The following is a 23,573-nucleotide window of genomic DNA, read 5'->3' as shown; positions in this document are numbered from 1 at the left end:
ACGAGGCTTTGCTAAATACATTCGACTACTCGCCGGAGACTGAGCTGAGTATCGTCATGGCTAAACGGGTGTTTCCTCGTCCAAAGGGTCTAGGTCTTGGTAATCTTATTAAACTCTGTCGTACTGGGATAAAGCACCGTTATCGTGACTTTGGAACGACGAATCCCTCGCCATGAGTCAGTTGCTTAGGCGGAGTGTTTCTGATGCCCTAGCAAAGGTGGAACTGTGGCCTGTATACTTTCAAGTTAATTATAGTACGACGTGTCACCTGGTGTACGGGTCTCGCGGTAACACCCGTTGATACCTTCCCCTTCTATACACATGGGCACCCGGATGGTAGTTGCGTGAACCTGTAAGCCCACACACGCGTGCAGCTCGCCGTTCCTCGCCTGCAGAACAGAACTCACCACATCCTTCTCTTGATCAAGACTTTGGGCTCGGGAGCGGATAACCATCAAGATGGGCATGCTAACGTCCATAGAGGTTGACGGGCCAAAGGTGCTTCTATATGGGGCAGTGATGAGCATTTTCCTCACTGTCTTGGTACTCAGATCAAACAATGGCGAGAAGACGAAGTCATCGATTCCGCATGCTCCTCGCATTCCGTACAAGCTACCACTTGGTAAGTAGCGTTTCGATTACCCTTCGCCTTGGCGTTCGAATCGGCTATGGCAGCGAGACTGATCACTGCATGACACACAGGGCTGGATATGGCATGGAAGCTCGTGACACGCCTGCAGTCGAACACGTTCGTCGAGTATATCTGCGACGAAGTCCTCGATACTCCCGGTCGCACGGTCGAGATGAACCTGCTCGGTGGCGATATCTTCATCACCGACAGAGCGGAGAATATCAAGGCTATCCAAGCAGATCAGTTCACCGACTTTGCCAAGGGACAGACACCACACGATGTGTTTAGCAGTATCTTGGGGGACTCAGTCTTCACAAGTAAGTATGGTGACCGGCATTGAGTGTAGCGCAGTTGGCTGATGTTAGCCTCAGCGGATGGGCCGTTGTGGAAGTCGAGCAGGGAACAACTAGAGCCGCACGTAAGTAGCCCCTTCGTTCACGTGGATATCACGTGGAGTGACGACTGATCTTGGCTATTCTATAGGTCTCTCGTGTCCGTCCAGATGACATTCCTACAGCCGAGAAGCACATCCAGAAGCTTCTAGGGCTGATCAAGGACTCGCCTGAGAGAGTCGACGTGTACGACATGGTCGATAGGGTAAGTGTCGACACGAAGAGTGCTTATGGCGTCGTTCTGCCACTGACTCCTTTTAGTTCCAACTGGACCTGGTGAGCCAGGTATTCCTGGGAGAATCCACGAATTCACTCTCTGCAAATGAACAGCCTTTCCGCAAGGCCATGGAAGAGCTTCTGGCGTTCAACACCAACCGTCTACTTTTTGGGTATGTGGAATCCCCGCCGAAGCCCAACCTTGGAGCTTGAGAATCATGTTCACAAGATATGTTTCTACAGACGCCTTGCGAGGCTGTTTCCCGACTGGCTTTTCGCTCCTAGAGCATATCGTGATCTAACACGCTACATCGACAATCTCATCGAAAAGACTCTGGCGCTGCCAATCAATAACCAAGCAGATTCGAAAACGCAGAAGGAGTTCAACCTCGTGGAGGATTTGGTCGCCACGCATCCGAATGATCGGTACTTTATCAGGGGCCAGCTCATGGCAGTCCTGATGGCTTCTAAGGTGAATTCCGGCTTCCAATATATCGACGTGTCCAATACTGATGACGACATAGGATCCGGGTGCCATCCTGACCACTTGGACAATATATCACCTGGCTCGCCAACCAGCCCTGTACAAGAGGCTTCAGAAGGAGGTCGAAGAGCAGTAGGTAAAAGCTCGTACCGTTGAGAAAGACGAACTCGATGCTAAGCAGATTATCTCATAAGCATTGGCATGGACGCGATTCCCACACCAGACCAGCTGAGAAAACTGGACCTCCTGGCCAACACAGTCAAAGAGTCGATGAGAATGTACCACCCGCTCGGCCTCAACATTCGAGAGGCCAGGACCGATGCAATCCTGCCCGTTGGGGGCGGTCCCGCTGGGAAAGATGCCATCTCCGTCTCAGCGGGACAGATGATCGTCTACTCTGTCGCAGGCCTTCAGCGCAACAAAGCCACGGTGGGCGCAGACGCCAACGTGTGGGATCCTGCACGATGGGACACGTGGAAGCCAAAGTACGGCGACTATCTACCCTTTAGTATTGGGCCACGCCAGTGTCCTGGCAGAGTCTTTGGCCGTTTCCAGATTCAGTACATCCTGGTGCGACTTCTCCAGGAGTTTGATAGCATCGAGTGGTGTGGGCTGGGTGGGGACGACGGCACCGAGGAGATGAAGATCAAGGTCGAGCTCAACCTCAAGTGCGCGGTGCCGGTTCTCTGCAATTTCACTGCGCGTTGTTAGGGAGACGTGACGACATGGGCGCAGCTGAGACGGCCGAGGCTCGAAAGAGCCTTTGTATAGGGACATTGGGCCAGCACACAGATAAGAGAAGGTTTAATATATTAAAGGCTAGTGGAAACCAGGGGGTATAGGGTGGAGTTGTCGTGGGAAATACCGAGCAGAACCGCAACACAGGGCTCGGCCGAGTCATGGTTCAGGGTACTGTACTGGCTACTGAAATACCACGCGCTCTGGAGAGCCCGAGTTTGCCATTCACACCAATCTTTCTTCCATGTGCGTATGATGGACTCCGCAACGAGGTGGTCCCGTGATGGCATCACTAAGCATCGAGAGCCCCTCCCGGTTTGGATCGTGGTAGGAGTAGCTCTGTGCGCGGTAACATTCCCATGCCCAAGCAAACACCACGTCGAGTGCATCTCTAACCTACGAACATGAGTCAAAGGCCCTGGGACATACCTTATGGTCCGCCCTGTACAATCTCTACTTCAACCCGCTCAGGAAGGTACCTGGGCCTTTCCTGTCGTCTATCTCGCCCATCCCACTCCTCTTGATGTCATGGTCCGACACGCCGCACAAACAGATCCTCGCATTGCACCAGAAATACGGCGACGTTGTCCGCACAAGCCCAGACTCCGTGTCGTGTCTCCACGCAACAGCATGGAAGGAGGTCTACGGGCACCGCAAGCCCGGCCAGCCAGAGAACCTCAAGCACCCAGGCTTTGTGGCTGAAGTCGCCTCGGGCATCATCGGGGCCGACACCGAGACTCACACGCACCAGCGTCATCTACTAGCCCAAGCATTCTCGGCGCAGGGCATGCAGCGCCAGGAGCCTCTCATCCGCCACCACGTCGACCGCCTCTTCCGCTGCTTCGAGGAACACTGCACCGAGGGGCGATCCCTCGATCTGGCCAAGTGGTTCAACTTCTTCTCGTTTGATATTATTGGCGACCTCAGCTTCGGTGAGTCCTTTGGGAATATGGCGAGGGGGCACTTTCACCCGTGGATCGCGACCATCATGGAGTTTTTCGTTGCCCAGCACGACATGGCACATTTCCGGCGAGCGTATCCGTTGTTGGAGGCTATGGTAGGCCCGCTGGCCAAGATGTTTGCTGCGAAGATCATTTCAAAGCACAATATGTTCATGCGTACTCAGGTTGCGAAGCGTTTGGCTTTGGAGCCTAGCCGGCCAGACTTCATTGATGGCATGAAGCCTGACCATGCTCAGGGAAAGGAAGTGAGTGAGTCCGCATTGCTGTTCTGGATTCCAGACTTGGCCAGGAGACTGATCAACTCCGCGATAGGGCCTTTCATTGGAAGCAATTTGCCACAACGCGACCATCTTCGTCGTAGCCGGGTCTGACACGACCGCAATCGCGTATGACGGCCCCTAACCCTTTTGCCCGGCTTTCTAGAAGCAGTGATGTTCAAGACTGACCATGATTTGAGCTAGGCTCGCTGGGGCGACATATCTACTCTGCACCCACCCTGAGGTACTCGCCAAGCTAAAGGAAGAGATCGACTCATCCTTCGACAGCGAAGAACAGATTACACTCCTCAGCGCGCGGCGTCTCAGATATCTCACAGCTGTCCTAGACGAGACGCTGCGTATCTACCCGGCCGCCCTAGGCTCTGTGCCGCGACGGATCCAGAGACACGGCGAGACTGTTGGCGGGCATTTTCTTCCCGGAGGAGTAAGTCTCAAGAGCATCCGTATAGACTCGTTTATGAGAGCCTGGACACATTGCTGACTGCTGTGCACAAACTCTAGACGAGCGTGGACATTTGGCACTGGGCAATGTACCATAACCCAGCCAACTTCACAGAGCCGGAAGTCTTCGCCCCAGAGCGGTGGCTTGGGGATCCTCGCTTCCGAAATGATAAGAAAGCAGCATTTCAGCCCTTCTCTACAGGGAAACGCAGCTGTATCGGTCAGAAGTAAGCCGCAACTCCTTCGATTACTTGCATCTGCTATCAATGTGAAAAACCGCCACTGACTGGAAGCATGTCACTAGTTTGGCACATTCTGAGATAAAGCAAATAATGGCCCGCCTATTGTGGAAGTATCATGTTGCGCTTGTTGACCGCGAGTGGCTTGAGAAACCGTGGCATGATCAACGGGTGCGCGCTTCTTACGTGCGCCCGCCCCTGAACGTTAGACTTATTCTCAGACAAGAGAAGCTGAAGTCGGATTAGGAAATATTGGGGTTTTCATGATATTACAGGTCTCTGACCTTGTCCTTTGGTGACTTGATTGCAACTGCTTGACTAGAAATCCTGCATCGGGGCATCTGAGATGTTCACAGATTTCAATCTCTCTCTAGTTTCGTTCACGACTTTCCTTTCCAAACTCTCACCACGCTTTGAATACATCGTCGCCGGGTATCTAGCACAGTGTTAGTGAAAAAAATGGTTGGAGCGCGTTGTCGTGGGTTATTACTTACGGGCGTACTCCCCACTCGCTCAAGAAGCCTCCATGGCTTTCTTGGCCTGCGACCACGGCGGCATGAACGTACGTGCTGGCACCCTCTGTCAGGCCTCTACCAAACAAGGCGAAGTAGACTGAGAGCATATATCTCAGGATAGCACTTGTATTCAAGGACCGCCAGATGTCCGTTTCTCCAACCAGCCCCGGACAAACCGTGTTGATAATCACCTGATCAGAGCTGACCAACGCTGCCAACCTTCTCACGAAAATCATCTGCAGCAACTTCTCGCGTGCATACCACTTCGTAGCATCGTACTTCTCGTCAAACTGTGCCAAGATTGGTTTCTCATGGTCGAAACCCGCAAAATATGCCGTCGTCGATGTCACCACCGTGAGCCTGGCCGGCTTTCCGGCCAGATCCCCCTGGCTTTCAGTATCGGCAAAAGAAGCACAGCTAGCATAATGGTAGAGAGGTAGTTGACTTGGAAAGTCTGTTCTTTTCCTGTCTTGGGCGAGACAACACAGTCTTTGTTTTGCACGCCGGCGTTGAGAATGACCATGTCGATCCTACCCAGGGTCTGACATTCTATGGCGAATGCAGAGACAGATCCAGGATCTTCCAGATCTAGGATCCAAACCTCAATTCGAGCTTCCAGAAACTCCCTGCGGAGGGCTTCGGCAGCGACATCGCCTTTGGCCTGGGACCGGACGGCCAGGATGAGCCGGGAGAGGTTCAGCTGGAGGAGCTGCCGTGCTGCTTCGAATCCGAGGCCGGTGTTTGCGCCAGTGATTATGGCTGTTTGGCCATCAAGTTCGACTCCAGCTGCAATTGGCGGAGGGCGCATGAATAGTTGGCGGTATACGAAGCCTATGCCGCTTTGGAAGATGAGGCAGCTGTGGATCTGGTCCCACGAAGACATTTTGAGTTTGTTGTATCGAAAGTCGGAGATGCCATCCATAGTCTGTCACCCGAGCATTGGGCGATTCAACCGACTTTACAGCAGTGGCAGCCATCTGCCCTGGACAGTGACGTGTCTGGGTTTGTGGGCCAACAAGTCTCTGAATCGTGCTCATGCGCTCCCTGGAGCCACTGAAACTGAATCATGGCCTAGCAAGGTACGGGAAGTTACAGCCATAGGCTTCTAGACTCTTTCTGCGCTGTTTTACAGCGGTGAGATTGCTGGTGCCAAACGCAGGGTGCCCCTGGGCTGGTATAAAACTTTACTTGATGGAGCGCGGGCGTTACCGTTAGAAGTCTTATCACCCCCTGGTAGCCCCCTATCTGCGGGGAATTTCCGTGTGAAAAGGTGGCTCACGATGGGCGCGGTTTGCCTGGCGGGCGGCCAACTTGACTCTCGAGCGTAAAACTCTTGAGGCTGTCAGTATTTTGGCAACCGTTGCTGGCTCCTGTAGTCAGACTTCCAAGAAAGCCATGCCTGCACTCATGGACCTCCCTCTCAGAGGGCTAGCCTGTATCGCCAAATGTGCGTTCGAGCCCATGGTCACCGGTCCTGTTCTCGGCCTGTTGTTGTATACCCCAGAACAGACATGGAATCAAGCCTTGGAAGCGACAAGTCTCACACAGATCATTGACCCACGCAATTTGGTACGCATACTGGGTTTTCTAGCCGCCGTGGGTGTCATCAGGAAGTCAAACGCAGCTCTAAACGCATGGGCCACGAATAACTGGCAGATATGCGCAGGCCATGGTTGGAACTGGTCCTCTGAAATCGCAGTCGTCACCGGAGGATGCAGCGGGATCGGCAGAGCCATCTCAGAGGCTCTCACTTTGCACGGGATCCGTGTGGCAGTGCTAGACGTACAGGACGCGCCCGAGGCCTTCAAATCGCACGACCTGCTGACGTACTTCCGGTGCGATATCTCCAGTCCTGCAGCAATAGCAGAAACAGCCGACAGAATCCGGGACGAACTCGGGCATCCCTCGATTCTCGTCAACAACGCCGGCATCACCGGCTCTCACACTATCCTGAAGACTCCAAGCAATTTCCTCAGCCGTGTTTTCGACACGAACATACTCTCGCACTGGCGGCTGGTCCAGCAGTTCGTCCCGGACATGGTAGCGAAGAACAAAGGCCACATCGTGACGGTGGCGAGCGTCAACTCGTTTCTTACGAACTCGGCTAATGCGGACTATGTGGCGACTAAGACTGCGGCGCTGGCATTCCATGAGGGTCTTACAAGTGAGCTGAAGATCTGGTATAAGGTGCCGGGTGTCAAGACGACGATTGCGCATCCGAGTTGGGTGCGCACGCCATTGATCGAGGAGGTGATATCGAGGAGTGGCCAGAACCCCAAGATTCTCGACAGTATGCTGATGCCGGAGGACGTAGCAAAGGTTATCGTGGGACAGATTGTTAGCAGGCGCGGTGCGCAACTATTCATTCCTGGTGCTGCAGCGCCTATCTCGTGGCTGAAAGGGTTGCCAAATTGGGTCCAGGAGCTTGTTAGGGATGCATTTGGGAAGACAAGTGCTGTCACCAGCAGTTCGATGATCGCCTCTTAGATATCAAGTCTTGATAGGAATGCTCTCGTGTATTATATACGCCGGGTCCTGAACGACTGGGGCTTGTCGAGTAAAGAATTGCCGGTGGGTGCGGGAACGCTGTGGTGGACAATGCCCATGCGTTAGGGGGTGCTGGGCGCTGGGGGCGACAGCGATGAACCTGTAATTCCACCCTTTTAGGCTATGTCTACCTACAGTGGATTATTGGAAACAACAGTTGCAGCACAATATGATCAATAATCCAAGTACTGTTCTCACATTTCATCACGGGGCCAATTTACGTTCATTCGCTGCTTGTTACTATCTACATATACTTATACTAGAAATTGGTTGCAATGTCGCTTGCTCGGCCATGGTCCAGTATTGCTACGTACTGCCCACGCAGAACGCATGCTGTAAACAACCAACCAGCATCAATGCTATGAGACGGAAAATCAAGGCGATTAACCAGGGCATTCGGGATTCTGTGCGCCATTTGACTTTGCACTTCTCATGGAAACGGCGATGACGACATTGCAGTTCAATCGCATGACAGGGTGATTGAAGTCTCGTCGTGTCCAGCATCAAGTTGCCGTGTCAAGGTCTAGATGTAGAACATGGTATCCTTGAGTCGGCTGTGGATGTTGCGATGAGAGGCATTCTGAATGCGCGCACTTTGCGTTCCACTAGCAATGGACGAGCTGTCGTCAAACGAGCCCTCAAAAACATCCGACATGTAGACACGGCGCCTTGTGCACAGAATGTCGGCGTAGTAGGCTGGAGGGCAAATGCTAACCGCCTTGGTGGCACGGCCGAAGAGGTAGCACATCTCGTGCACCACCTTCTCCATCATGTTGGCAGCTTCGGCCTTGTACTTGGATCCGAATATCTCGTCTAGCAGAACCGTGTAATGGGCAGGGCGGGCAGTACCCTGAAGTGCAGTGTGTGCCACGAGGAAGAAGTCCCAAGTTCGGGCCAAAGTGACACCGCGGTCAACGACGGTCCCGCTCTTGACATTGCGGGACTTTGTCATGTTCCTGCTGTCTGTCGGGTAGAAGCGCGTCTGGTGTCGCTTCACCGAGACCACCAGCGTGAAGAGGGGCTGGCGCTTGGCTGGATATATCTTCTTGCACGCCTCACGCATTTCCGGCACCTCTTTGGTGAGGACTTGGGCAAATTGACCCTCGGAGACACCGTCACGGAAGATGAGAATGTTGTCTGGAAGTTGATTGCCATTCGCCTTCTGCCAGAGCTGGAGTCGCTCGGCGAACTCATTGCGTAGCTTTTCGGCATCCAGCATCTCCTGCTTGCTTTGCTGAGTCCATGTGGTAGACGGCCATTGCGCAAGGTCTCGGTCAGTGCTCGAGACCATGCCCACAATACTTGGAAGATTGTCGCTTCCGGCCATGTTGGTGGGATGGGTAACGTCGTATCCCACAGCCATGGTTTTCCCTTCCTTAAAGATGGGGATATCTTCTCGCAACTTGTGGTTCGCGCCACCCATCTTCAGATTGACCTTTAGACCGACATTCGCATAGTACTGCGCTGACTTCTTAAGGAGGTTGTCTCGTACCACGCAGACTGTATGGAAGCCCATCTCCGTGTCTCCGACCAGTTTAACCGCGTTGTAAACATCGGTTCCCTTGCCAGGCAAGACAACAAACACCATCTGGTACTCACTGAGCAGCTTGAACACCTCCCTGATTTTCTGCTCAGGGTATTCCCCACGAGCTAATCTGATATGTAGTCCATTAGGGTTCTTGAACTCACTGCATGGAATCCCCATCTTTTCTTTCATGTGTTTTCGCCATTCTTCCATTGTGTTTTTAAGGTCATTGTCGTCGTAATGGCGGCCGTTCCCCTCTTGCTGGATGTTGACCCAGGTACAGTTAGTAATGGGATGTCCAGCTCTGTAGACCTTGACACTTGCCAGGTTCCAAGAACCCTCGAAAACGTTGGCCGTTTTCTGCCCCTGGTATTGAATCGATGGCGTTGGCAGCTCACGCGCGTGGACACTGAGAAGGTTCTTCCCGATAGTAACGTTGAAGGCGCTGAGGACTTTACTGTTGTCTAATCCCATACTTTGGCGCCCAAGCGTTGCAATACTTGTTGCGTTTGCAAAAGGCGAACGAACAGCGAAGTCAATCATCTCCCGGGTCTCCTCTGGTGTTGTTTTCCGGCGTACCGCCTGGCCCGCTTTGATAGTGACAAACTCGGCTGGGATATAAACGGGCTTGTCCTTCGTGCCAGCGTTGATCACGGGCAGATCAGGGTCAACGGTATAATTGTAGCCTGCAGCAAATGTCAACAGGTGAAGGCGTATGAAATTCCAGCCACGACAACTTACGCGTTTTGTAATACTGCGCGACAGTATATTTTGCTCCCGCTGTGAAGCCAGCTGGGACATCGCCATCCAATACGAACGATACCTCGCTTGGACGAGCGTAATCATGTTGAATGACGGGCTTCGATCCCTTACGACCATCTTGACGCGTCGCCAAACCAGTCAATGTCTTCTCCGAAACACGCCGGCCAATTTTGTCTTGGGAAGGCCCAGCTGCCTTGCCCTTCTTGCTCCCCTTGGGCTGGCCGTGATCGTAGAGGAAGACGACTTCAGCACGAAGACGACCAAGTAGCCGATGCACGTTTCTCAATCCGGGAGCATTGTAGTTCTTCAGAAGGTCTTTAACAGGACCAGCAAACCGGAAAACGCCGCTACACAATAATTGAGATTAGTAGGGTTGCTTGAGAAGATGGCTGGAGAAACGGGCTTGATACGTACTGCGATACGTTGAGGTTCAAGAGAAGTCGCCCTGTTGCAGGACGAACACTCTGAAAATAACCTCTGATAATGGTATTCATGTCAGGAAATCCCAGAGGCTGCGATTGCCCGCTAATATTTAGTGGGAAGTGCCGACTACTGCCTAGGGATGCGACATTGCTGCTTGACCGTGGTGTATGGCCTAGCACGGCCCCGATGGCGGAAATCACGTCCGCATAAACTGGAAAATCGCCTGAGTAGTCCTTCATGGTAGTGAGGTACTTGATGAGGGGGCCGAAGTCAATGGATGTGGGTTGGGTAAATTTGACATCGAATTCCATCGGACGAGACTCGTCGGCATATTCAATCCTGATGGTGGGATCGCCGTTGGGGAAGGTAAGAGGATTCAACGTGTAGACGTAGTCCTTGAATTCTGATACCCAGACCCCATCAAGCTTTTCCATTGTTAGTTGGATGATGCGGTGCAACTTCCGGCCTTTGAGCGCGATCGGGGGTTCTTAGCCGTCACGCCTGGTGGATAAACCCTGACTGGCACCAACTTGTACTGAAGAAGTCTCTGGGACGTAACCGACATGTCGTAGTAGTTGGTCGCGACTACAACAGGTTTGCCTTTGGTACCATAAGCAGGCCGCACGGGAATATGCTTGATGGGGATTGTGGCTATTGTGTCCTTGGCATCATTTTCCTTGGCTTCAGGTTCTTGAGATCCAGTATCCTTGGCTGCCGCATCTTTAGTTGAGAGAATCAGATCACCCATCTTATAGGTCACTGTTTCAAACTGGAGGTCCTTGACGAGCTTATCCTCCAGCTTTGCGATGTCAACATTAGGTTGGGGGAAGCTGCCGCCGCTATAAATCAGTCAGTAATGCTGGTGGAAACTGGACAGGAGATGAAAGAGTACATACCCGTACACTTCTCCTTCACCTTCGAACTTGTCACGCCTACCACCACCACCACGGCCTCCTCCGCGAAATCCAGAGAAGCTCGCACTGCCTCCCCGACCGCCACGGAAGCCTCCACCATCTCCACGACCACCACCTCGATATCCGCTGCCATCGCCACGGCCACCTCGAAAACCGCCGCCATCGCCACGACCACCGCGGTAGCCACCACCGTCGCCACGGCCACCGCCATCACCACGGCCGCCACGGAAGCCACCGCCGTCGCCACGGCCGCCACGGAAACCAGCACCGTCTCCTCGGCCGCCACCTCGGCAGCTACCACCATCTCCGCGACCACCACGGGGACCACCATCTCCACGACCACCACGGGGACCACCATCTCCACGACCACCACGGGGACCACCATCTCCACGACCACCACGGGGACCACCATCTCCACGGCCTCCACGAAACTGGCCTCTGCCGCGATCAGACATGATGTTGCGATCGTTGATCTCGAGTTGAAATAGCTAGGCTTAAGGGTATTTTGGAAATATCTCAGAAGTGATGCCGACTGAGCTAATGCGCAGGCCGCATGAGCGACAGGTCAGATCAAGCTGGTATTGGATGGAAGGATACACAAAGGTATATGCAGATCCAGCTATCTGTGTCAGTAAGTTAGCTTATGCAAACAAAACAGAAGAGAATGCGCAAGTCACGGAAGGCAATTTGGTCAATCGCAGGGGAAGTAGTGCTGGTGTGGCAGGTCAGAACCAAATGAGGCAAGAAGGTGTAAATCCACGGTTTGCAAGTTTCCACTAGGAAGGGCTGGAGTTTGCTGATCCAACAAGGCCTGCTTTTTGTTTAGGTAGGAAACAATATTAACAAAAGAGGTGGATGGGCTGCAAGCGCTCTTGAAGAATATCACTCAAGGCTCATTGTGTCCAGCTGGATCAAGCTGGTGCAAGATACCCTCATATTCCAGAAACCAAGCAATGATAATCTGATCGGTGTGCAGGGTGAGCAACGCACCAGACACAGCACTCCGCATCGTAACGTTTCTCTGGTGTATCACCTCATTCCATCACTTAGTGTCTGCGCCCAGCTTAACCTCGGAGTGCGAAGAACGAAGGAAAGTATTTGTGATTGGATGGCTGAACGAGTGAAGAGCGTGCAGCAAAGGACCAGGCCAGAAGACTGGAAGTGTCTTACTTACACCTTGAAGATAACGGATATGCTCGTCCTCAAGCGAAGAAATATAAAAATCACCGAACTTGGGGGAAGAACAATCGCTCGGAGAAGGGTGATAATTGGAAAAGTGCAAGCCAACTGCCTGTGGAAGGAATAGGGATTAAACTTTAGAGACGCAGTCACCACTGTGACGCAAGCTGAGACTTGTGGGAACTGTCAAAACAAGACAATAGCGGCGGCGAACTTACAGCTGTGAGTATGCGTGTTCGCAGGATATTGGTCCTTAGAGATATTCTGATCGAGGCTCAGAGTCGCGCAGTGCAACTTGGCAGCGGATCGCCGAGCTTAGGGGCGGGCGGGTCTGTGGCCTGTGGCAAGATGCAGGTAGAAAACGTTGTTCAACAGCACATCGCAGGAGGCCTGGGATGTAGCTGGAGGTGGAATAAAGAGGTTTATCACTGGTGACCATAGACCATGATCAGTTTGGATTGCAGGTAGGTATTGGAACGGATGTGAAGAAAGGAAAAGTTGATCTGGGGAAACAACTGTCTAGTTCGTAGAAAAGGAATTCACCGTGTCTCGAGGCCCACCGACACGTCGAATGGTGCGTATCACATAGCCTAACAAGTTTGTATTGGATCTTTCCATTCAGAACGGGAGACCAGGCTGGAGGCAAGCCATGAGACCTGTCATCAATCCCGTTTGACGTCGACAGGCTGGTGCCATTGGTTCCGGGATCTATCGAATACCGACTGGGCCGTGGCAATAGTAGTGAGGCCTGACAGAAGCCCTTTGCCTCGTTGTGCACCCCATCATTCCACTCCGGCGTTTGCGAAACCTCCCCTAATATGAGACCTAACCTAAATTGCGGTGGGAAGTTCCAGAATCCGGGGCAACGACTGGCTTACCCGTGCGAACGAGGGGCGGAACTCGCTAATCTAGCCTCTGCCCAGCCTGGAACCTCCCTACGGATACAGCTTATTTTCCAGCACAATTGACTTCCTATCAAGATTTGACCGGTCGCTTTTGCATCTTTGCAACCTCCTTGTTCGGCAGTGGGACAGAGGCAAAGGAGCTGCTCTGCTCTGCTGTTGCCCATGATCCTCTACCCAGTCCGGCAAACAGAGTGTAGAGATCACACACCGCCAATCTTTTGCTGCAAGGGGCGCTGGCTTGATGCAGAATTTGGTAGTAGTGAAAAGAAAAAGCAAAAACCAGGATGTGGCAGCCTGCTCCTCGAACGATCAGGCAGGCATCATGCCTAGTCGTCATCGCGGGGCGTAGCCGAAGTTGGAAACCAAACTCGAATACTACGCGGTTGCCGTTTGCACAGAAGAAAGGTTGGCGAGGCAGATAGGTGAATTTCACGCTTGGCTGGGACATCCAACGACTTTGTACTCTGTTCAAACAGCAACCCATACGCTCTGGGCTAAACTTGTAGTAGTACAGCGTCGTCAGCAGTAAGTAGGTTGCCGGCAGTTGACATATGTCCTAGCGGTAGCTGTTGGTGGGGTGGACGGATGTACTTTCCCATTCCCGGCGGCTTTGCAGGAACCACTGAAGCCTGCTTGATGCCAGTGCCTAGAGTGCCTTGCATATTCGCTAATGTCCAATTTGATGTGAGCTGCTGAATACGCATGCCTGTCACCTCTCCGTCAGATAACAACCAGCAAACTACATCAAAGTACATCCATACGTACCACTCGGATCGGTTATGATCGCTCAGGCCACAACGACGCTGTCGTCACCTACATATATACTACTATATGTAACATCGAGATAAATGAGCTTCGGGTGGCACCGATGCAGCACACGAATTGAGTGCAGAAACTAGCAGTCAGCCACCATAATCCCCCACCACTCCTCCCCAAAACCTTGGTCGTACGAGCCAGACAGCTTGCTACGCCTTCAGTTGCAACCACACACAGCCAAAGATCCATAAGCCTCAACCAACAAACAAACACACACACACACTCGACCGGCTCAAAACCGCCATCCATGTTCGTCACCTTCACCAGACTTATTCTACGATAAGCTGGTCGTCCTCCAACAAATAAGAACCATCGCCTGGTTAGCTCAATCGGTAGAGCGTGAGACTCTTAGGTAAAGTCCTATAGTCTTATAGGACCTATCTAGTGAGTTTATCTCAAGGCTGCGGGTTCGACCCCCGCATCGGGCTCAATTCCTGATGCATCTCATTCAATGAGATATTTTTTGGGGGTTTTTTTCACTCTTTCCCCCTTTTACTTGATTTCTATTTTTGACGTTTGCTACCAAACACTTCCAAGTTTTTCCTTTATCAGGTTGCATGTTTTTGCCTGTTGCTAAACTTTAGGGCCAATTGATTGTGCCTTCTTTTTTTTTTCTTCTTTTTTTGCTTTCCGCCTTCGTCAATTCCAATCTTAGAGATCGGGAAGCACCAGTCAATGATATTCTGACGGCCAGCACCAGGCGCTTAGAGCACACAAGAGATTAACTCTCTAATGAACGTATGAATTCATATTAACCCCGCCTGTAGTTCGACATCCAGTTATCATTGCTCACTTTCTCCGTCATTCATAGTTTTACTACCGCATCCGGCTGACTGCTTAAACTACGACATTTCTCTCCGGCATAGGCTCTGGCGTCTTCTCTCCCTGAACCAGCTTCTGCTTCGTGACATGCTGTTGCGACATCGAATATCCCTTGACCATAAAACTCAACAGCAGGCCCACGGCGGAGAACGCGAGCAGCGTGATCCAAATTGCGCCTAGCGAATCCGAGTAGGCATCGATCATGAGAGACTTGGAGGCGCTGCCTGCGTCCATGTTTTTGATGACCTCGACGATAAGGGTGGCATCGCGCGAATACTCTTCAGCGACGTCGGCAAATTGAGGAATGTATTCCAACTTTTGTCTGAACGCGTTTTGGAAAATAACGCCCGAGACTGCGACACCGATGGCCGACCCAAACACGCGGATGAAGGAGAAGAAGGCCGCCGCGTGCCCATTGAATTGAGGCCTATCTCTGGTTAGTCCTGGGACGGTCGCATAGAACAACAAGATGAACAGCGCAGATTTACTTACTCAGTGCTTGCTTGAATGCACAGGATCTGTGGCGTGAAGAGTATCCCGGTTCCAATTCCAAGGGGCGTCTGAACTAAGATCCAGCCAGCTACACTCGTGTCCGGGCCCAGAAGCATCAATAATCCGCATCCTAATGTCAATAGCGTCCAGCCCAACCACAGCGCCCATCGATAACGCTGGACTTTGCCTACAGCGTATCCTGAGGCGGAGCTTGCCCAGGAAAGATGTATCGTCACAGGCAACAGCCCAACCGCAGACATGATAGGGGAATATGTTTTGACTCCTTGAAAGTACAATACTAAATGCAAGTTTTGATAACACCGGTCAGTTGATACGTATGGTAAAGGCTTTGATTGAAAAGCCCAACCTCACTCTGCCGCTTACCCAAAAAATAGATAGAAGCCGAGTTCAAGAGCCCTTGCAACATGCATCCAACATAGGTCGACGTAGCCGTGAAGGTTTTAAACATGCGCTTTTCGAGAATAGGCTCCTCAGCGAAGCAAAACTCCCAGTAGATAAAAGCTAGTATTCCCACCAAGCCGACAAGCAGTGGGATGAGGACCTGATATGAACCCCCTGGAAGCTGTGTCAGTAGCTTGTGCGGTTTGCCGAAAATACTAAACGAAGATTGACTTTACGGGAAGTAGCGAACATACCAGGCGAACATGACACCTCCTGTGGTGATGCCAAATAGGAAACCAGCTGAGCTGACGGAGAACAAGGTCGCTCCGAGCCAATCGAACTGACCAAGCTTCTCGAGGATATGGCCGGGCAATGTCTCCAGTTTCAGGAAGAAGGTTACGAAGATCATGGCAACGCCAACGATCGGCAGATTGATCCAAAAGATCCAGCGCCAAGACTATTCAAATCAGTATGCTGAGCGTCAGTCTGCTGATCTACGAGTGTCCTATATCTTTTCTGAAATGGAGGGAAAACTTACGACATACTGAGCAAATGCTGCTCCTACCAAGGGCCCGGCGGCGGTGCCCACGCACCACATGATCGAGTTGATGCTGAACCATATTCCTCGATGCGCAAGAGGAATAAGGTCGGAGATCAGGATCTGTAAAAATTCGAAGAAGGCTGTGTGAGCCGGCTACGATCATTCCACATGCACACTTAGGCTTCCCCGAGCTTCTTACCTCAACAAGCACCATCAGCCCACCTCCTATTCGCGCTCACTGGTCAATGACTGCCTCATCTACAAGCAGACTCATTACACTTTGACTCTAGGTGGGGGGGGTGACATACCGCCAAGGCCCTGCAATACGAAGATTAGTTTTTGCACTTCACATGCAGAACAGCCCCAACCTGGATGCATACCTGGACAGTTCTCCCACCCAAAACCACGTTGAAGTTCTTGGCGAGCGCTACAATCAAGGACCCGCCCCCGAAACCAGCAGCGCTGAGATACAACATCTGGTTGAGACGCCATCCCATCATTAGTTGATGCGCACAATACCCATCCTCCCTCGCGAGGACACCGAGAATACGTGATATTCCACTATCCCACTCAATCTGAGTAAGAACTGAAACTCACAATCCTGCGCCCCAAGATGTGCGACATAGATGCCACGGGCGGCTGCACGACTGTCGAGGCCAGCATATAGCTGGTACCAGCCCAGAAAGCCTGCAGCGCAGTGGCGCCGAGCTCGTTGCTCATAACGGGCAGGGCCGTGGGCAGGGCCGTGACCTCGAGACAAACGGCCGAGATAACGAGCTGCAGCGAGACGAAGGCGAGGAGGAAGCGGCGGGTCGGCTTCCATGACTCCCCATCCTCTTGGTCTACCGCAGCTTCGCCGTCGCCGTGCTGCGGCCCGGTGGTGGGGGTTTCGGTTCCGGGCGCGTTGCCCTTGGGTTTGGTCTTGCTCGGTGCGAGGTGGTGACGGTAGACTTCCCGGTGGGCGGGTACGGGTTGGATCTCCTCCATCATACACGGGCTGTAGGATAGTGCAAGTACGAAACAAACCCACTGTCTGCGCTTCGAGAACGGCGCCGTTGCGTTTCCTGGGAACAAAATGGATAAGGTGGGAAGTCTACTTGTGCTCTCTGGCGTTCCCGATCTGATGCTAGTGGGTCCCATGAAATTGGCATTCTGACATGTCGGTGTTCCCTTTCGCGCCCTCCGACTGAAGATTCCGAATTGAACTCCGATGTAGGGCTTTCCCACCCCGTCTGCCGCATGTATGAATGTACTCTGCTGTTTTCTTCGGGTATTCAGATGACCAGTGGCATAATGAGCCCCTTTCATATTCTTCGAACCAAACCGCGGCCGTCAGTACGGAGGGCTCATGCTTGTAACAGCTTTGATCCCACCCTCATTACACCCATATTACACAGCTTCTAACTAAAGACCTTATTTGCAATATGTCTGGCAATCAAACCGATCCCCCACCAAGGGAATGTCCAGCAAGGTTTGAGGCGATTGGGCATAATGGCCACTTGATCGTGTGCGTACATTTTAAGCGTCATATATATATAAGGTTTTGCTTAGGTTGGCTTGACAGCTTGTCATTTAACCGAAAAGGAAACAAAGAAAATGCAGGGAGTGACGACGGCTCTCATAGTCGACTGTAGATCAAACCAAATCCCGCAACCTTATGGTAAGTCCACAGCTCAAGTCGTGCTTGTAATCTTCTACCTCCGAATCTAGAACATCTCTCGAGGTCGGCCCTCAGTACCACTTGGCTGGAGCTCGTTCTACGTGGCACACAATGCCATGCCCACTACATCCCAATGGTGCGAATGAGTCTCGGGGGTAGATTGGTGGCCAACCGATATGTCATATTCACCGGACGTCAAAGAAAAGCCCGAATACCCCAAAGCTATTGTTCCGTATGGGGTAAGTAAAAGGTGGAGACCATTGGCAAGGAGGGACAGTCTACCCCAGATCTATACCCACCCCTGACCCTTGGAAGCCTAGAAGTGAGGAGGCGGGCTGCATCGTGTACTGATCGTGGTCGAGCATTTGTGCTCCAGAAAGCCTGCCCATAGTAGTTGTACGTACATAAAAGAGGTATATGGCATAGGGAGCTTGAGACAGCACATCGCCAACCATTCTCGGACGGGACTGTGCTAAAAGTCGTTGAAACCCTCCGCAAATCAATATGAACGACTCGACAATGGATACTAATAGGCAAACCACAATTGTCACAGGCGGCTCCAGTGGCATCGGCTTGGCCATGGCAAAACACTTTGCCTCAAAAGGGCATCATCTCTTCATACTGGATCTGAGCACCGAAACAGGTGAGGCAGTGGCCCAGCAACTGTCCTCCGAGTACCCTGGCGCCATCGTCAGCTTCAAGAAGAGCGATGTGTCATCCTGGGACGAACTTGCACGTGCTTTTAAGGATATATATGCGAGCCAGGGTGGAATTCACACGGTTATGGCCAATGCGGGCATATCGGAGCAAGGTTCCTCCAGTCTGCTCACGCAGGACGAAGAAGAGCCATCGCAGCCGAATCTAAAGGTGCTCGATGTCAATATGACTGGCGTCGTTTACAGTAAGCACAACTGTCACTGGCCCCGACTCGCCTGCCATAACTCGCATAGACCCATTAATCGACTGACACTCCCCTGCTTGTTTATTACAGCGGTGAAGTTGGCAATTCACTACATGTCGAAGAACCAGCCAAGTCCCGTAAATGGCTCACGGGGCGCCATCATCTGCACGGCGTCCAACGGCGGCATCTATCCCTTCCCTGTCGCGCCGCTTTACGCTTCGTCCAAGGGCGGCGTGATTGCGCTGGTGCGCTCATTGGGTGTGGCCCTCGAGGGGACCCAGATCCAGATCAACGCCCTGGCCCCAGCCGTGCTTGGTAGGTTCTCCGCAGCCGCGGGCCCGGCCCCGGCCCCGGCCCCGTGACGAAGAGGGACAGGGCATGCAGGAAGATGGGAAAGAAAGCAAGCTAACGGAGACCAGAAACAAACATTGCGCCAGCCAGGGACTTGTTCACGAACATGGTGGTCACGCCCATGTCCACTCTGATACGGGGCGTGGACCAGCTGCTCGGCGACAGAAAAACCACCGGGGCAGTAGCAGAGATCCACGGCGACAGCGTGACGCTGCGCCCACACCTAGACTATGTGGACGCGGACAGCAAGGCCAATCTGGACAACTTCTGGAGGCTGGGGTATGCTTAGACAAGTCTTATCAAAGCAGGCGGGTGACGTAGGCAATGCAATTGCCGACATGGCTAGTTACAGGTGGTATTGGGGACAGGCAGCACCAAGGGACGCCTAACGCCCGCATCGCTGTTTCCCCCGCAGATGCTACGACGCGGATTCGGATAACAAGCCTGGAAGTGGATAAAGAGCTTGCGCCCCTGCGATGGGAGCTGAGAAGAAGGAAGTTCGAGCAACCGAGACCTTGCCTGTCGCCGAGGTCCACCATGTTTGGTGGTGCTTGGTGGTAGCGATGATCATGTGGGGGGAACACGGGGACCACCCCCAGCTTTTAGCGCAATAGACCAGGTCTGTATCCGCCAGGGTTGTGATTGCTTGGCCGACTACATAACAATTCCATTCGCAGTCCATGAATCGACGTTGCCCATCCCAAACCGCTTCCGTGGAACAAGATGCCTCTCGGAATCCTCGAAGATAGGCATTTGGAGCATGTGCCGGGCACATCGCCCCTGAGCACGCTTGGTCGCGTAGATCTTGAGGTCTCGGCCGGCGTCGACTCGAACTTGCTTAAACATGACCCGTCGGGCAAGACCGTCTTGGTCCCGCAACCTTCTGAATCGCCCAACGACCCGTACAACTGGCCCCGGTGGAAGAAGGAGCTCTTCACTGTCGCCATCGCGTATGGCTGTGGCTGTGTAGGAGGTATGATATATTCCATGTTTGCTCGCATCCACGCACCACATCCCTCCTACTCTTACTACCGCCATGAAAGATTGTGAGCTGCTCAACTGACTAGATGTCGCGCATGTACAGCTGTCGGGCCCCTTCTCACATCCGCATTCGTCCCCCTGGCGCAAGAGTTCGATGTGCCCCTCGAGCGCTTTACTCTGGGCTGCAACGGCGCCATGATCGCCGCTATCTCGGGCGGCAGCCTGATATGCAACACCTTGGCTGTAAAGTTCGGCAAGCGGCCCATCTACCTACTGACCTCGATTGGCCTGTTTGCGACCAACTTCTGGGCCGCTGAGGCCAAAAGTTTCGGGTCGCTGGTTGCAGCACGCACGCTGGGTGGTTTCTGTATGGCCCCTATGGAAGCCTTGGTCCCAGCGTCCATTGCGGATATCTGGTTCGTCCATGAGAGGGGGATATCGTACCGCGATATTTAATCTCGGTGTCTTGGGGGGTATTAACTTGGCATCTCCTATCGGTACGTTTCCTAGCGGTGGTCCTGGGCCTCTTTCAACGTGTTCGTTCTTTACTAAATTATACAACAGCTGGTGCCGTTATCCAGTACGCATCGTGGCGAACGTGTTTGCACGCCATGGGCGCCGCCTTCGTCGTACAATTCCTCGTCACATTCTTCTGGATGCCCGAGTCTGCTTTCGACAGAGTCGGAGCCATTGACATCGATACGGGTGAGCAATCAGTCGTTGTGGAAAAGGTTAAGAAGATTGAAGCGGAACATGTCGAAGATTCCACTTCGACTGCGTCGCCAGCCACGGAGGCAAAGAAGAGCTATTTGCGAGAGTTGCTTCCTTATTCTGGCTACTGGGCCAAGGTTTCCTTCTGGCGGACCTTCCTCCAACCCTTCGCCATGATGGCCTCGCCTGTGGTATTGTGGGCTACCATCTTGTTCACTACATGTATCTCTTGGCTGGTGCTTATCTCAGTTACCCTATCGCAAATCTTCTCAGCGCCCCCTTACAACTTCAGCGTGGCGGCAGTGGGGGCGTCTAATCTGTCATCGTTCGTCGCAACTCTGATTGCCACTGGCCTGGCGGGCCCGATCATCGATGGGTGCATCCAGTTCATGTCCAAGAGGAACAAGGGAGTGTTCGGTAAGTCATTATCTTTATGATACAGCGTGACATACAATACTTCCGATCACCTGCTAACATATGACGAAACTACTAGAACCCGAGTTTCGCCTGCCCATCATGATGTCCTACCTCCTCTTCACCGTGACGGGCTTCTTTGCCTGGGGCGAGAGCCTGTACCGAGAAGACCCCTGGCCGATCCCCATCATCGTGGGCATGGGCTTCATCAACTTCGGCGTGCAGCTGGGGACGACGGGCGTCGTGGCATACGTGTCCGACTCGCATCGCACCATGGCGGCCGAGGCCTTCGCCGCCATGAACTTCATCAAGAACATGTTTGCCTTCGGCATGACCTTCTACATCAACGACTGGATCGCCACCCAGGGGGTCCGCCAGTGCTTCTTCGTCATCGGCGGTATCACTATCGGCGTAGTGCTGCTGACCGTGCCCATGTACATTTTCGGGAAGAGGGCAAGGAGCTTCACGTACCGACATAAGCTGATCCGCAGGTTGGTAGAATGATCAAAGGGATGGGAATTAGTGAACACAATTTAGATAATTTCCATCCTCAGACTAAGCTTAGGCGTGAAGTGTTGTACTGAATTTTACCTAATCCTGCTGCGTTTGAAGTTTTCTAGTTAAGGGGGAAACAATTCCAGAGTTCCAAATCAAGGCCGGCACCTCATAAAAACAAGTATGATTTCGGGCGCAAGCAATATCGCTTTCTGTCAAAGGCCAGCATCAATCAGAATGTGTATATCGCCCTGTTCTACTACAACGGAAGCACGGAAGAATCAATCATTGGATATGCTTTTTGCTTCAAATGGAAATACGGTTCCCACGTGATATTACGCAAAACAACTACGCGTTAACTATCTGAGCCAACAGATACTGAATTTGCAGATAATAAACTTTAACTTGAAGACAGAGGATAGAAGGGAGCTATCTGTATTTACAGGCCAATGGTTTTATTATTACCAGTTATACAAGGCCTCAGGCCGCACAGGTTTCAGTAATCGTGTGGGTATGAGACATGTCTATTCAAGTTCACCTTCATATTTATTTATTTTATATAATCTCCATTTATACCTTCATTGAACCGAAGAGCCAAAAAAAAGAGGAAAAAAAAACAATCTCTATACCATTTCTTGAAGCTTACACAACTAGCATTTTAAAGTATCTCAATGTGGTTGTTCTGATATTTACACCAAGACCAAATTTGACTCCAGACGAAATAATGCCCCTACCAACATATTATTTGATCAAGAATATGCCTATAGCACTGGAAGAGGATGTTAACGAGTGTGAAGAGGGCCAGAAGCGCCACAAATACCCTATAGAAACATTGAAAAAAGTGAAGGGCATTCTAGATGAGGCAGCGAAAACTGGCGGAGCTGGTGGTGAGTCGAAATCGCAGGGCAAGCGCATGAGCCTCTCAAGTGTAACTTATGATATTGGAGGCCTATTTAGATGGGGGACAAGATACCGTCGCCACGGTAATTGAGGTGTAGATTACGATTTATGGAAGTATGCAGTTGTTGTGTTCATTTCACAATCAATGGAAACACCACGCCTATTTGAAGTGGTGGCTATGTCATTTAAGACATTATAGGCATGGCCGGTGCTGCATCAACAACACACCATCGATGGGCCTCAGAAATCTTGTTCATGCTGTCCATCTACGTGGACGTTAGTATTCTCTCTCAAGCAAGCCCGTAAATCTTCATCAACTTGGCGAATTCCTCCGTCTCCGGCTCCGGCTGCCGCTTGAAAACCAATTCTGCACCAGTCTCGCCGACCCACTTCCGTTTCCTGATACACCAATACTCGATCGCAGGCTTCATGGTCCACGCGAGGTCAACCCCCTGTTGGCCCTCCGTCCCCACCGCGCCGTCTTCGGACATCGGGTACGGCTCCAGGATGCCGAGGTGCACCACGGGCATGGTTGGCATCATTTCATTGCGGTTCAAGATCGGCGACCCGCAGTAACCGCAAAAGGTGCGCTGGACCGCGCTGCCCGACTGCGCCGAGGAGTCTGCGTATTTCTTGAGGGTAGACTCTTCGTCAAACCCTGACTTGACGGTGATGGTGAGTTGCTGTGAAGATCTGGTCAGCTCTGCCACTATGACGCATAGATGGATGGACACATACCTCATCTTTGACCGTCACAAATGAAGCAAAGACAGACCCCGTCAATTTCTGGCAGGAGGTGCAATGACACAAATGCAGCTCGATCGGTTTTCCTTGAATTCGAACCTGGACGGCACCACATTGGCATGAGCCTGTTCGAGAAGCAACGGGGTCGCTCATGGCGACGGCTGGAACTTGTTGATGAATACTGTCGAATAG

The 23,573-nt window shown here is 52.3% G+C and overlaps 10 protein-coding genes across 10 annotated transcripts; 6 read left to right on the top strand and 4 right to left on the bottom strand.

Moving 5' to 3' along the window:
• Window positions 1-459: 459 nt before the first annotated feature.
• On the top strand, window positions 460-1,859 carry PG998_014006 (uncharacterized protein; the record flags this gene model as incomplete). The annotated part of the gene is made up of 7 exons (XM_066880822.1): window positions 460-622; window positions 703-948; window positions 1,003-1,049; window positions 1,115-1,228; window positions 1,285-1,412; window positions 1,483-1,711; window positions 1,764-1,859. 7 exons carry the CDS (start codon window positions 460-462, stop codon window positions 1,857-1,859), a joined length of 1,023 nt encoding a protein of 340 aa, XP_066724961.1.
• Window positions 1,860-1,924: 65 nt separating this feature from the next.
• Window positions 1,925-2,434, top strand: PG998_014005 (uncharacterized protein; the record flags this gene model as incomplete). The annotated part of the gene is made up of 1 exon (XM_066880821.1): window positions 1,925-2,434. The coding sequence occupies one exon, from the start codon at window positions 1,925-1,927 to the stop codon at window positions 2,432-2,434; it is 510 nt and encodes a 169-aa protein (XP_066724960.1).
• A 282-nt stretch (window positions 2,435-2,716) lies between these two features.
• PG998_014004 (cytochrome P450) lies at window positions 2,717-4,627 on the top strand (the record flags this gene model as incomplete). The annotated part of the gene is made up of 6 exons (XM_066880820.1): window positions 2,717-2,802; window positions 2,846-3,668; window positions 3,736-3,809; window positions 3,885-4,125; window positions 4,203-4,369; window positions 4,447-4,627. 6 exons carry the CDS (start codon window positions 2,717-2,719, stop codon window positions 4,625-4,627), a joined length of 1,572 nt encoding a protein of 523 aa, XP_066724959.1.
• A 72-nt stretch (window positions 4,628-4,699) lies between these two features.
• PG998_014003 (uncharacterized protein) lies at window positions 4,700-5,779 on the bottom strand (the record flags this gene model as incomplete). Its single annotated transcript, XM_066880819.1, has 3 exons — window positions 4,700-4,817; window positions 4,876-5,186; window positions 5,312-5,779. 3 exons carry the CDS (start codon window positions 5,777-5,779, stop codon window positions 4,700-4,702), a joined length of 897 nt encoding a protein of 298 aa, XP_066724958.1.
• Window positions 5,780-6,291: 512 nt separating this feature from the next.
• Window positions 6,292-7,383, top strand: PG998_014002 (uncharacterized protein; the record flags this gene model as incomplete). The annotated part of the gene is made up of 1 exon (XM_066880818.1): window positions 6,292-7,383. The coding sequence occupies one exon, from the start codon at window positions 6,292-6,294 to the stop codon at window positions 7,381-7,383; it is 1,092 nt and encodes a 363-aa protein (XP_066724957.1).
• A 583-nt stretch (window positions 7,384-7,966) lies between these two features.
• Window positions 7,967-11,522, bottom strand: PG998_014001 (ribonuclease H-like domain-containing protein; the record flags this gene model as incomplete). Its single annotated transcript, XM_066880817.1, has 5 exons — window positions 7,967-9,654; window positions 9,710-10,077; window positions 10,145-10,578; window positions 10,674-10,992; window positions 11,050-11,522. 5 exons carry the CDS (start codon window positions 11,520-11,522, stop codon window positions 7,967-7,969), a joined length of 3,282 nt encoding a protein of 1,093 aa, XP_066724956.1.
• Window positions 11,523-14,804: 3,282 nt separating this feature from the next.
• Window positions 14,805-17,211, bottom strand: PG998_014000 (Major Facilitator Superfamily protein; the record flags this gene model as incomplete). Its single annotated transcript, XM_066880816.1, has 7 exons — window positions 14,805-15,216; window positions 15,282-15,579; window positions 15,666-15,898; window positions 15,938-16,140; window positions 16,222-16,344; window positions 16,605-16,700; window positions 16,822-17,211. The coding sequence occupies 7 exons, from the start codon at window positions 17,209-17,211 to the stop codon at window positions 14,805-14,807; spliced, it is 1,755 nt and encodes a 584-aa protein (XP_066724955.1).
• A 1,177-nt stretch (window positions 17,212-18,388) lies between these two features.
• On the top strand, window positions 18,389-19,425 carry PG998_013999 (uncharacterized protein; the record flags this gene model as incomplete). The annotated part of the gene is made up of 3 exons (XM_066880815.1): window positions 18,389-18,785; window positions 18,876-19,100; window positions 19,205-19,425. 3 exons carry the CDS (start codon window positions 18,389-18,391, stop codon window positions 19,423-19,425), a joined length of 843 nt encoding a protein of 280 aa, XP_066724954.1.
• A 434-nt stretch (window positions 19,426-19,859) lies between these two features.
• Window positions 19,860-21,746, top strand: PG998_013998 (MFS-type transporter; the record flags this gene model as incomplete). The annotated part of the gene is made up of 4 exons (XM_066880814.1): window positions 19,860-20,086; window positions 20,204-20,484; window positions 20,682-21,245; window positions 21,322-21,746. 4 exons carry the CDS (start codon window positions 19,860-19,862, stop codon window positions 21,744-21,746), a joined length of 1,497 nt encoding a protein of 498 aa, XP_066724953.1.
• Window positions 21,747-22,927: 1,181 nt separating this feature from the next.
• Window positions 22,928-23,534, bottom strand: PG998_013997 (glutathione-dependent formaldehyde-activating enzyme; the record flags this gene model as incomplete). The annotated part of the gene is made up of 2 exons (XM_066880813.1): window positions 22,928-23,320; window positions 23,376-23,534. 2 exons carry the CDS (start codon window positions 23,532-23,534, stop codon window positions 22,928-22,930), a joined length of 552 nt encoding a protein of 183 aa, XP_066724952.1.
• Window positions 23,535-23,573: the final 39 nt, after the last annotated feature.

The sequence above is a fragment of the Apiospora kogelbergensis genome (genome assembly GCF_038363985.1).
Source record: "Apiospora kogelbergensis strain CBS 113332 chromosome Unknown utg000009l_segment0_segment0, whole genome shotgun sequence".
Taxonomy (NCBI): Eukaryota; Fungi; Ascomycota; class Sordariomycetes; order Amphisphaeriales; family Apiosporaceae; genus Apiospora; species Apiospora kogelbergensis.
The sequence above is the reverse complement of the archived record's forward strand: the minus strand, read 5'-3'. Positions and strand labels throughout refer to the sequence as shown.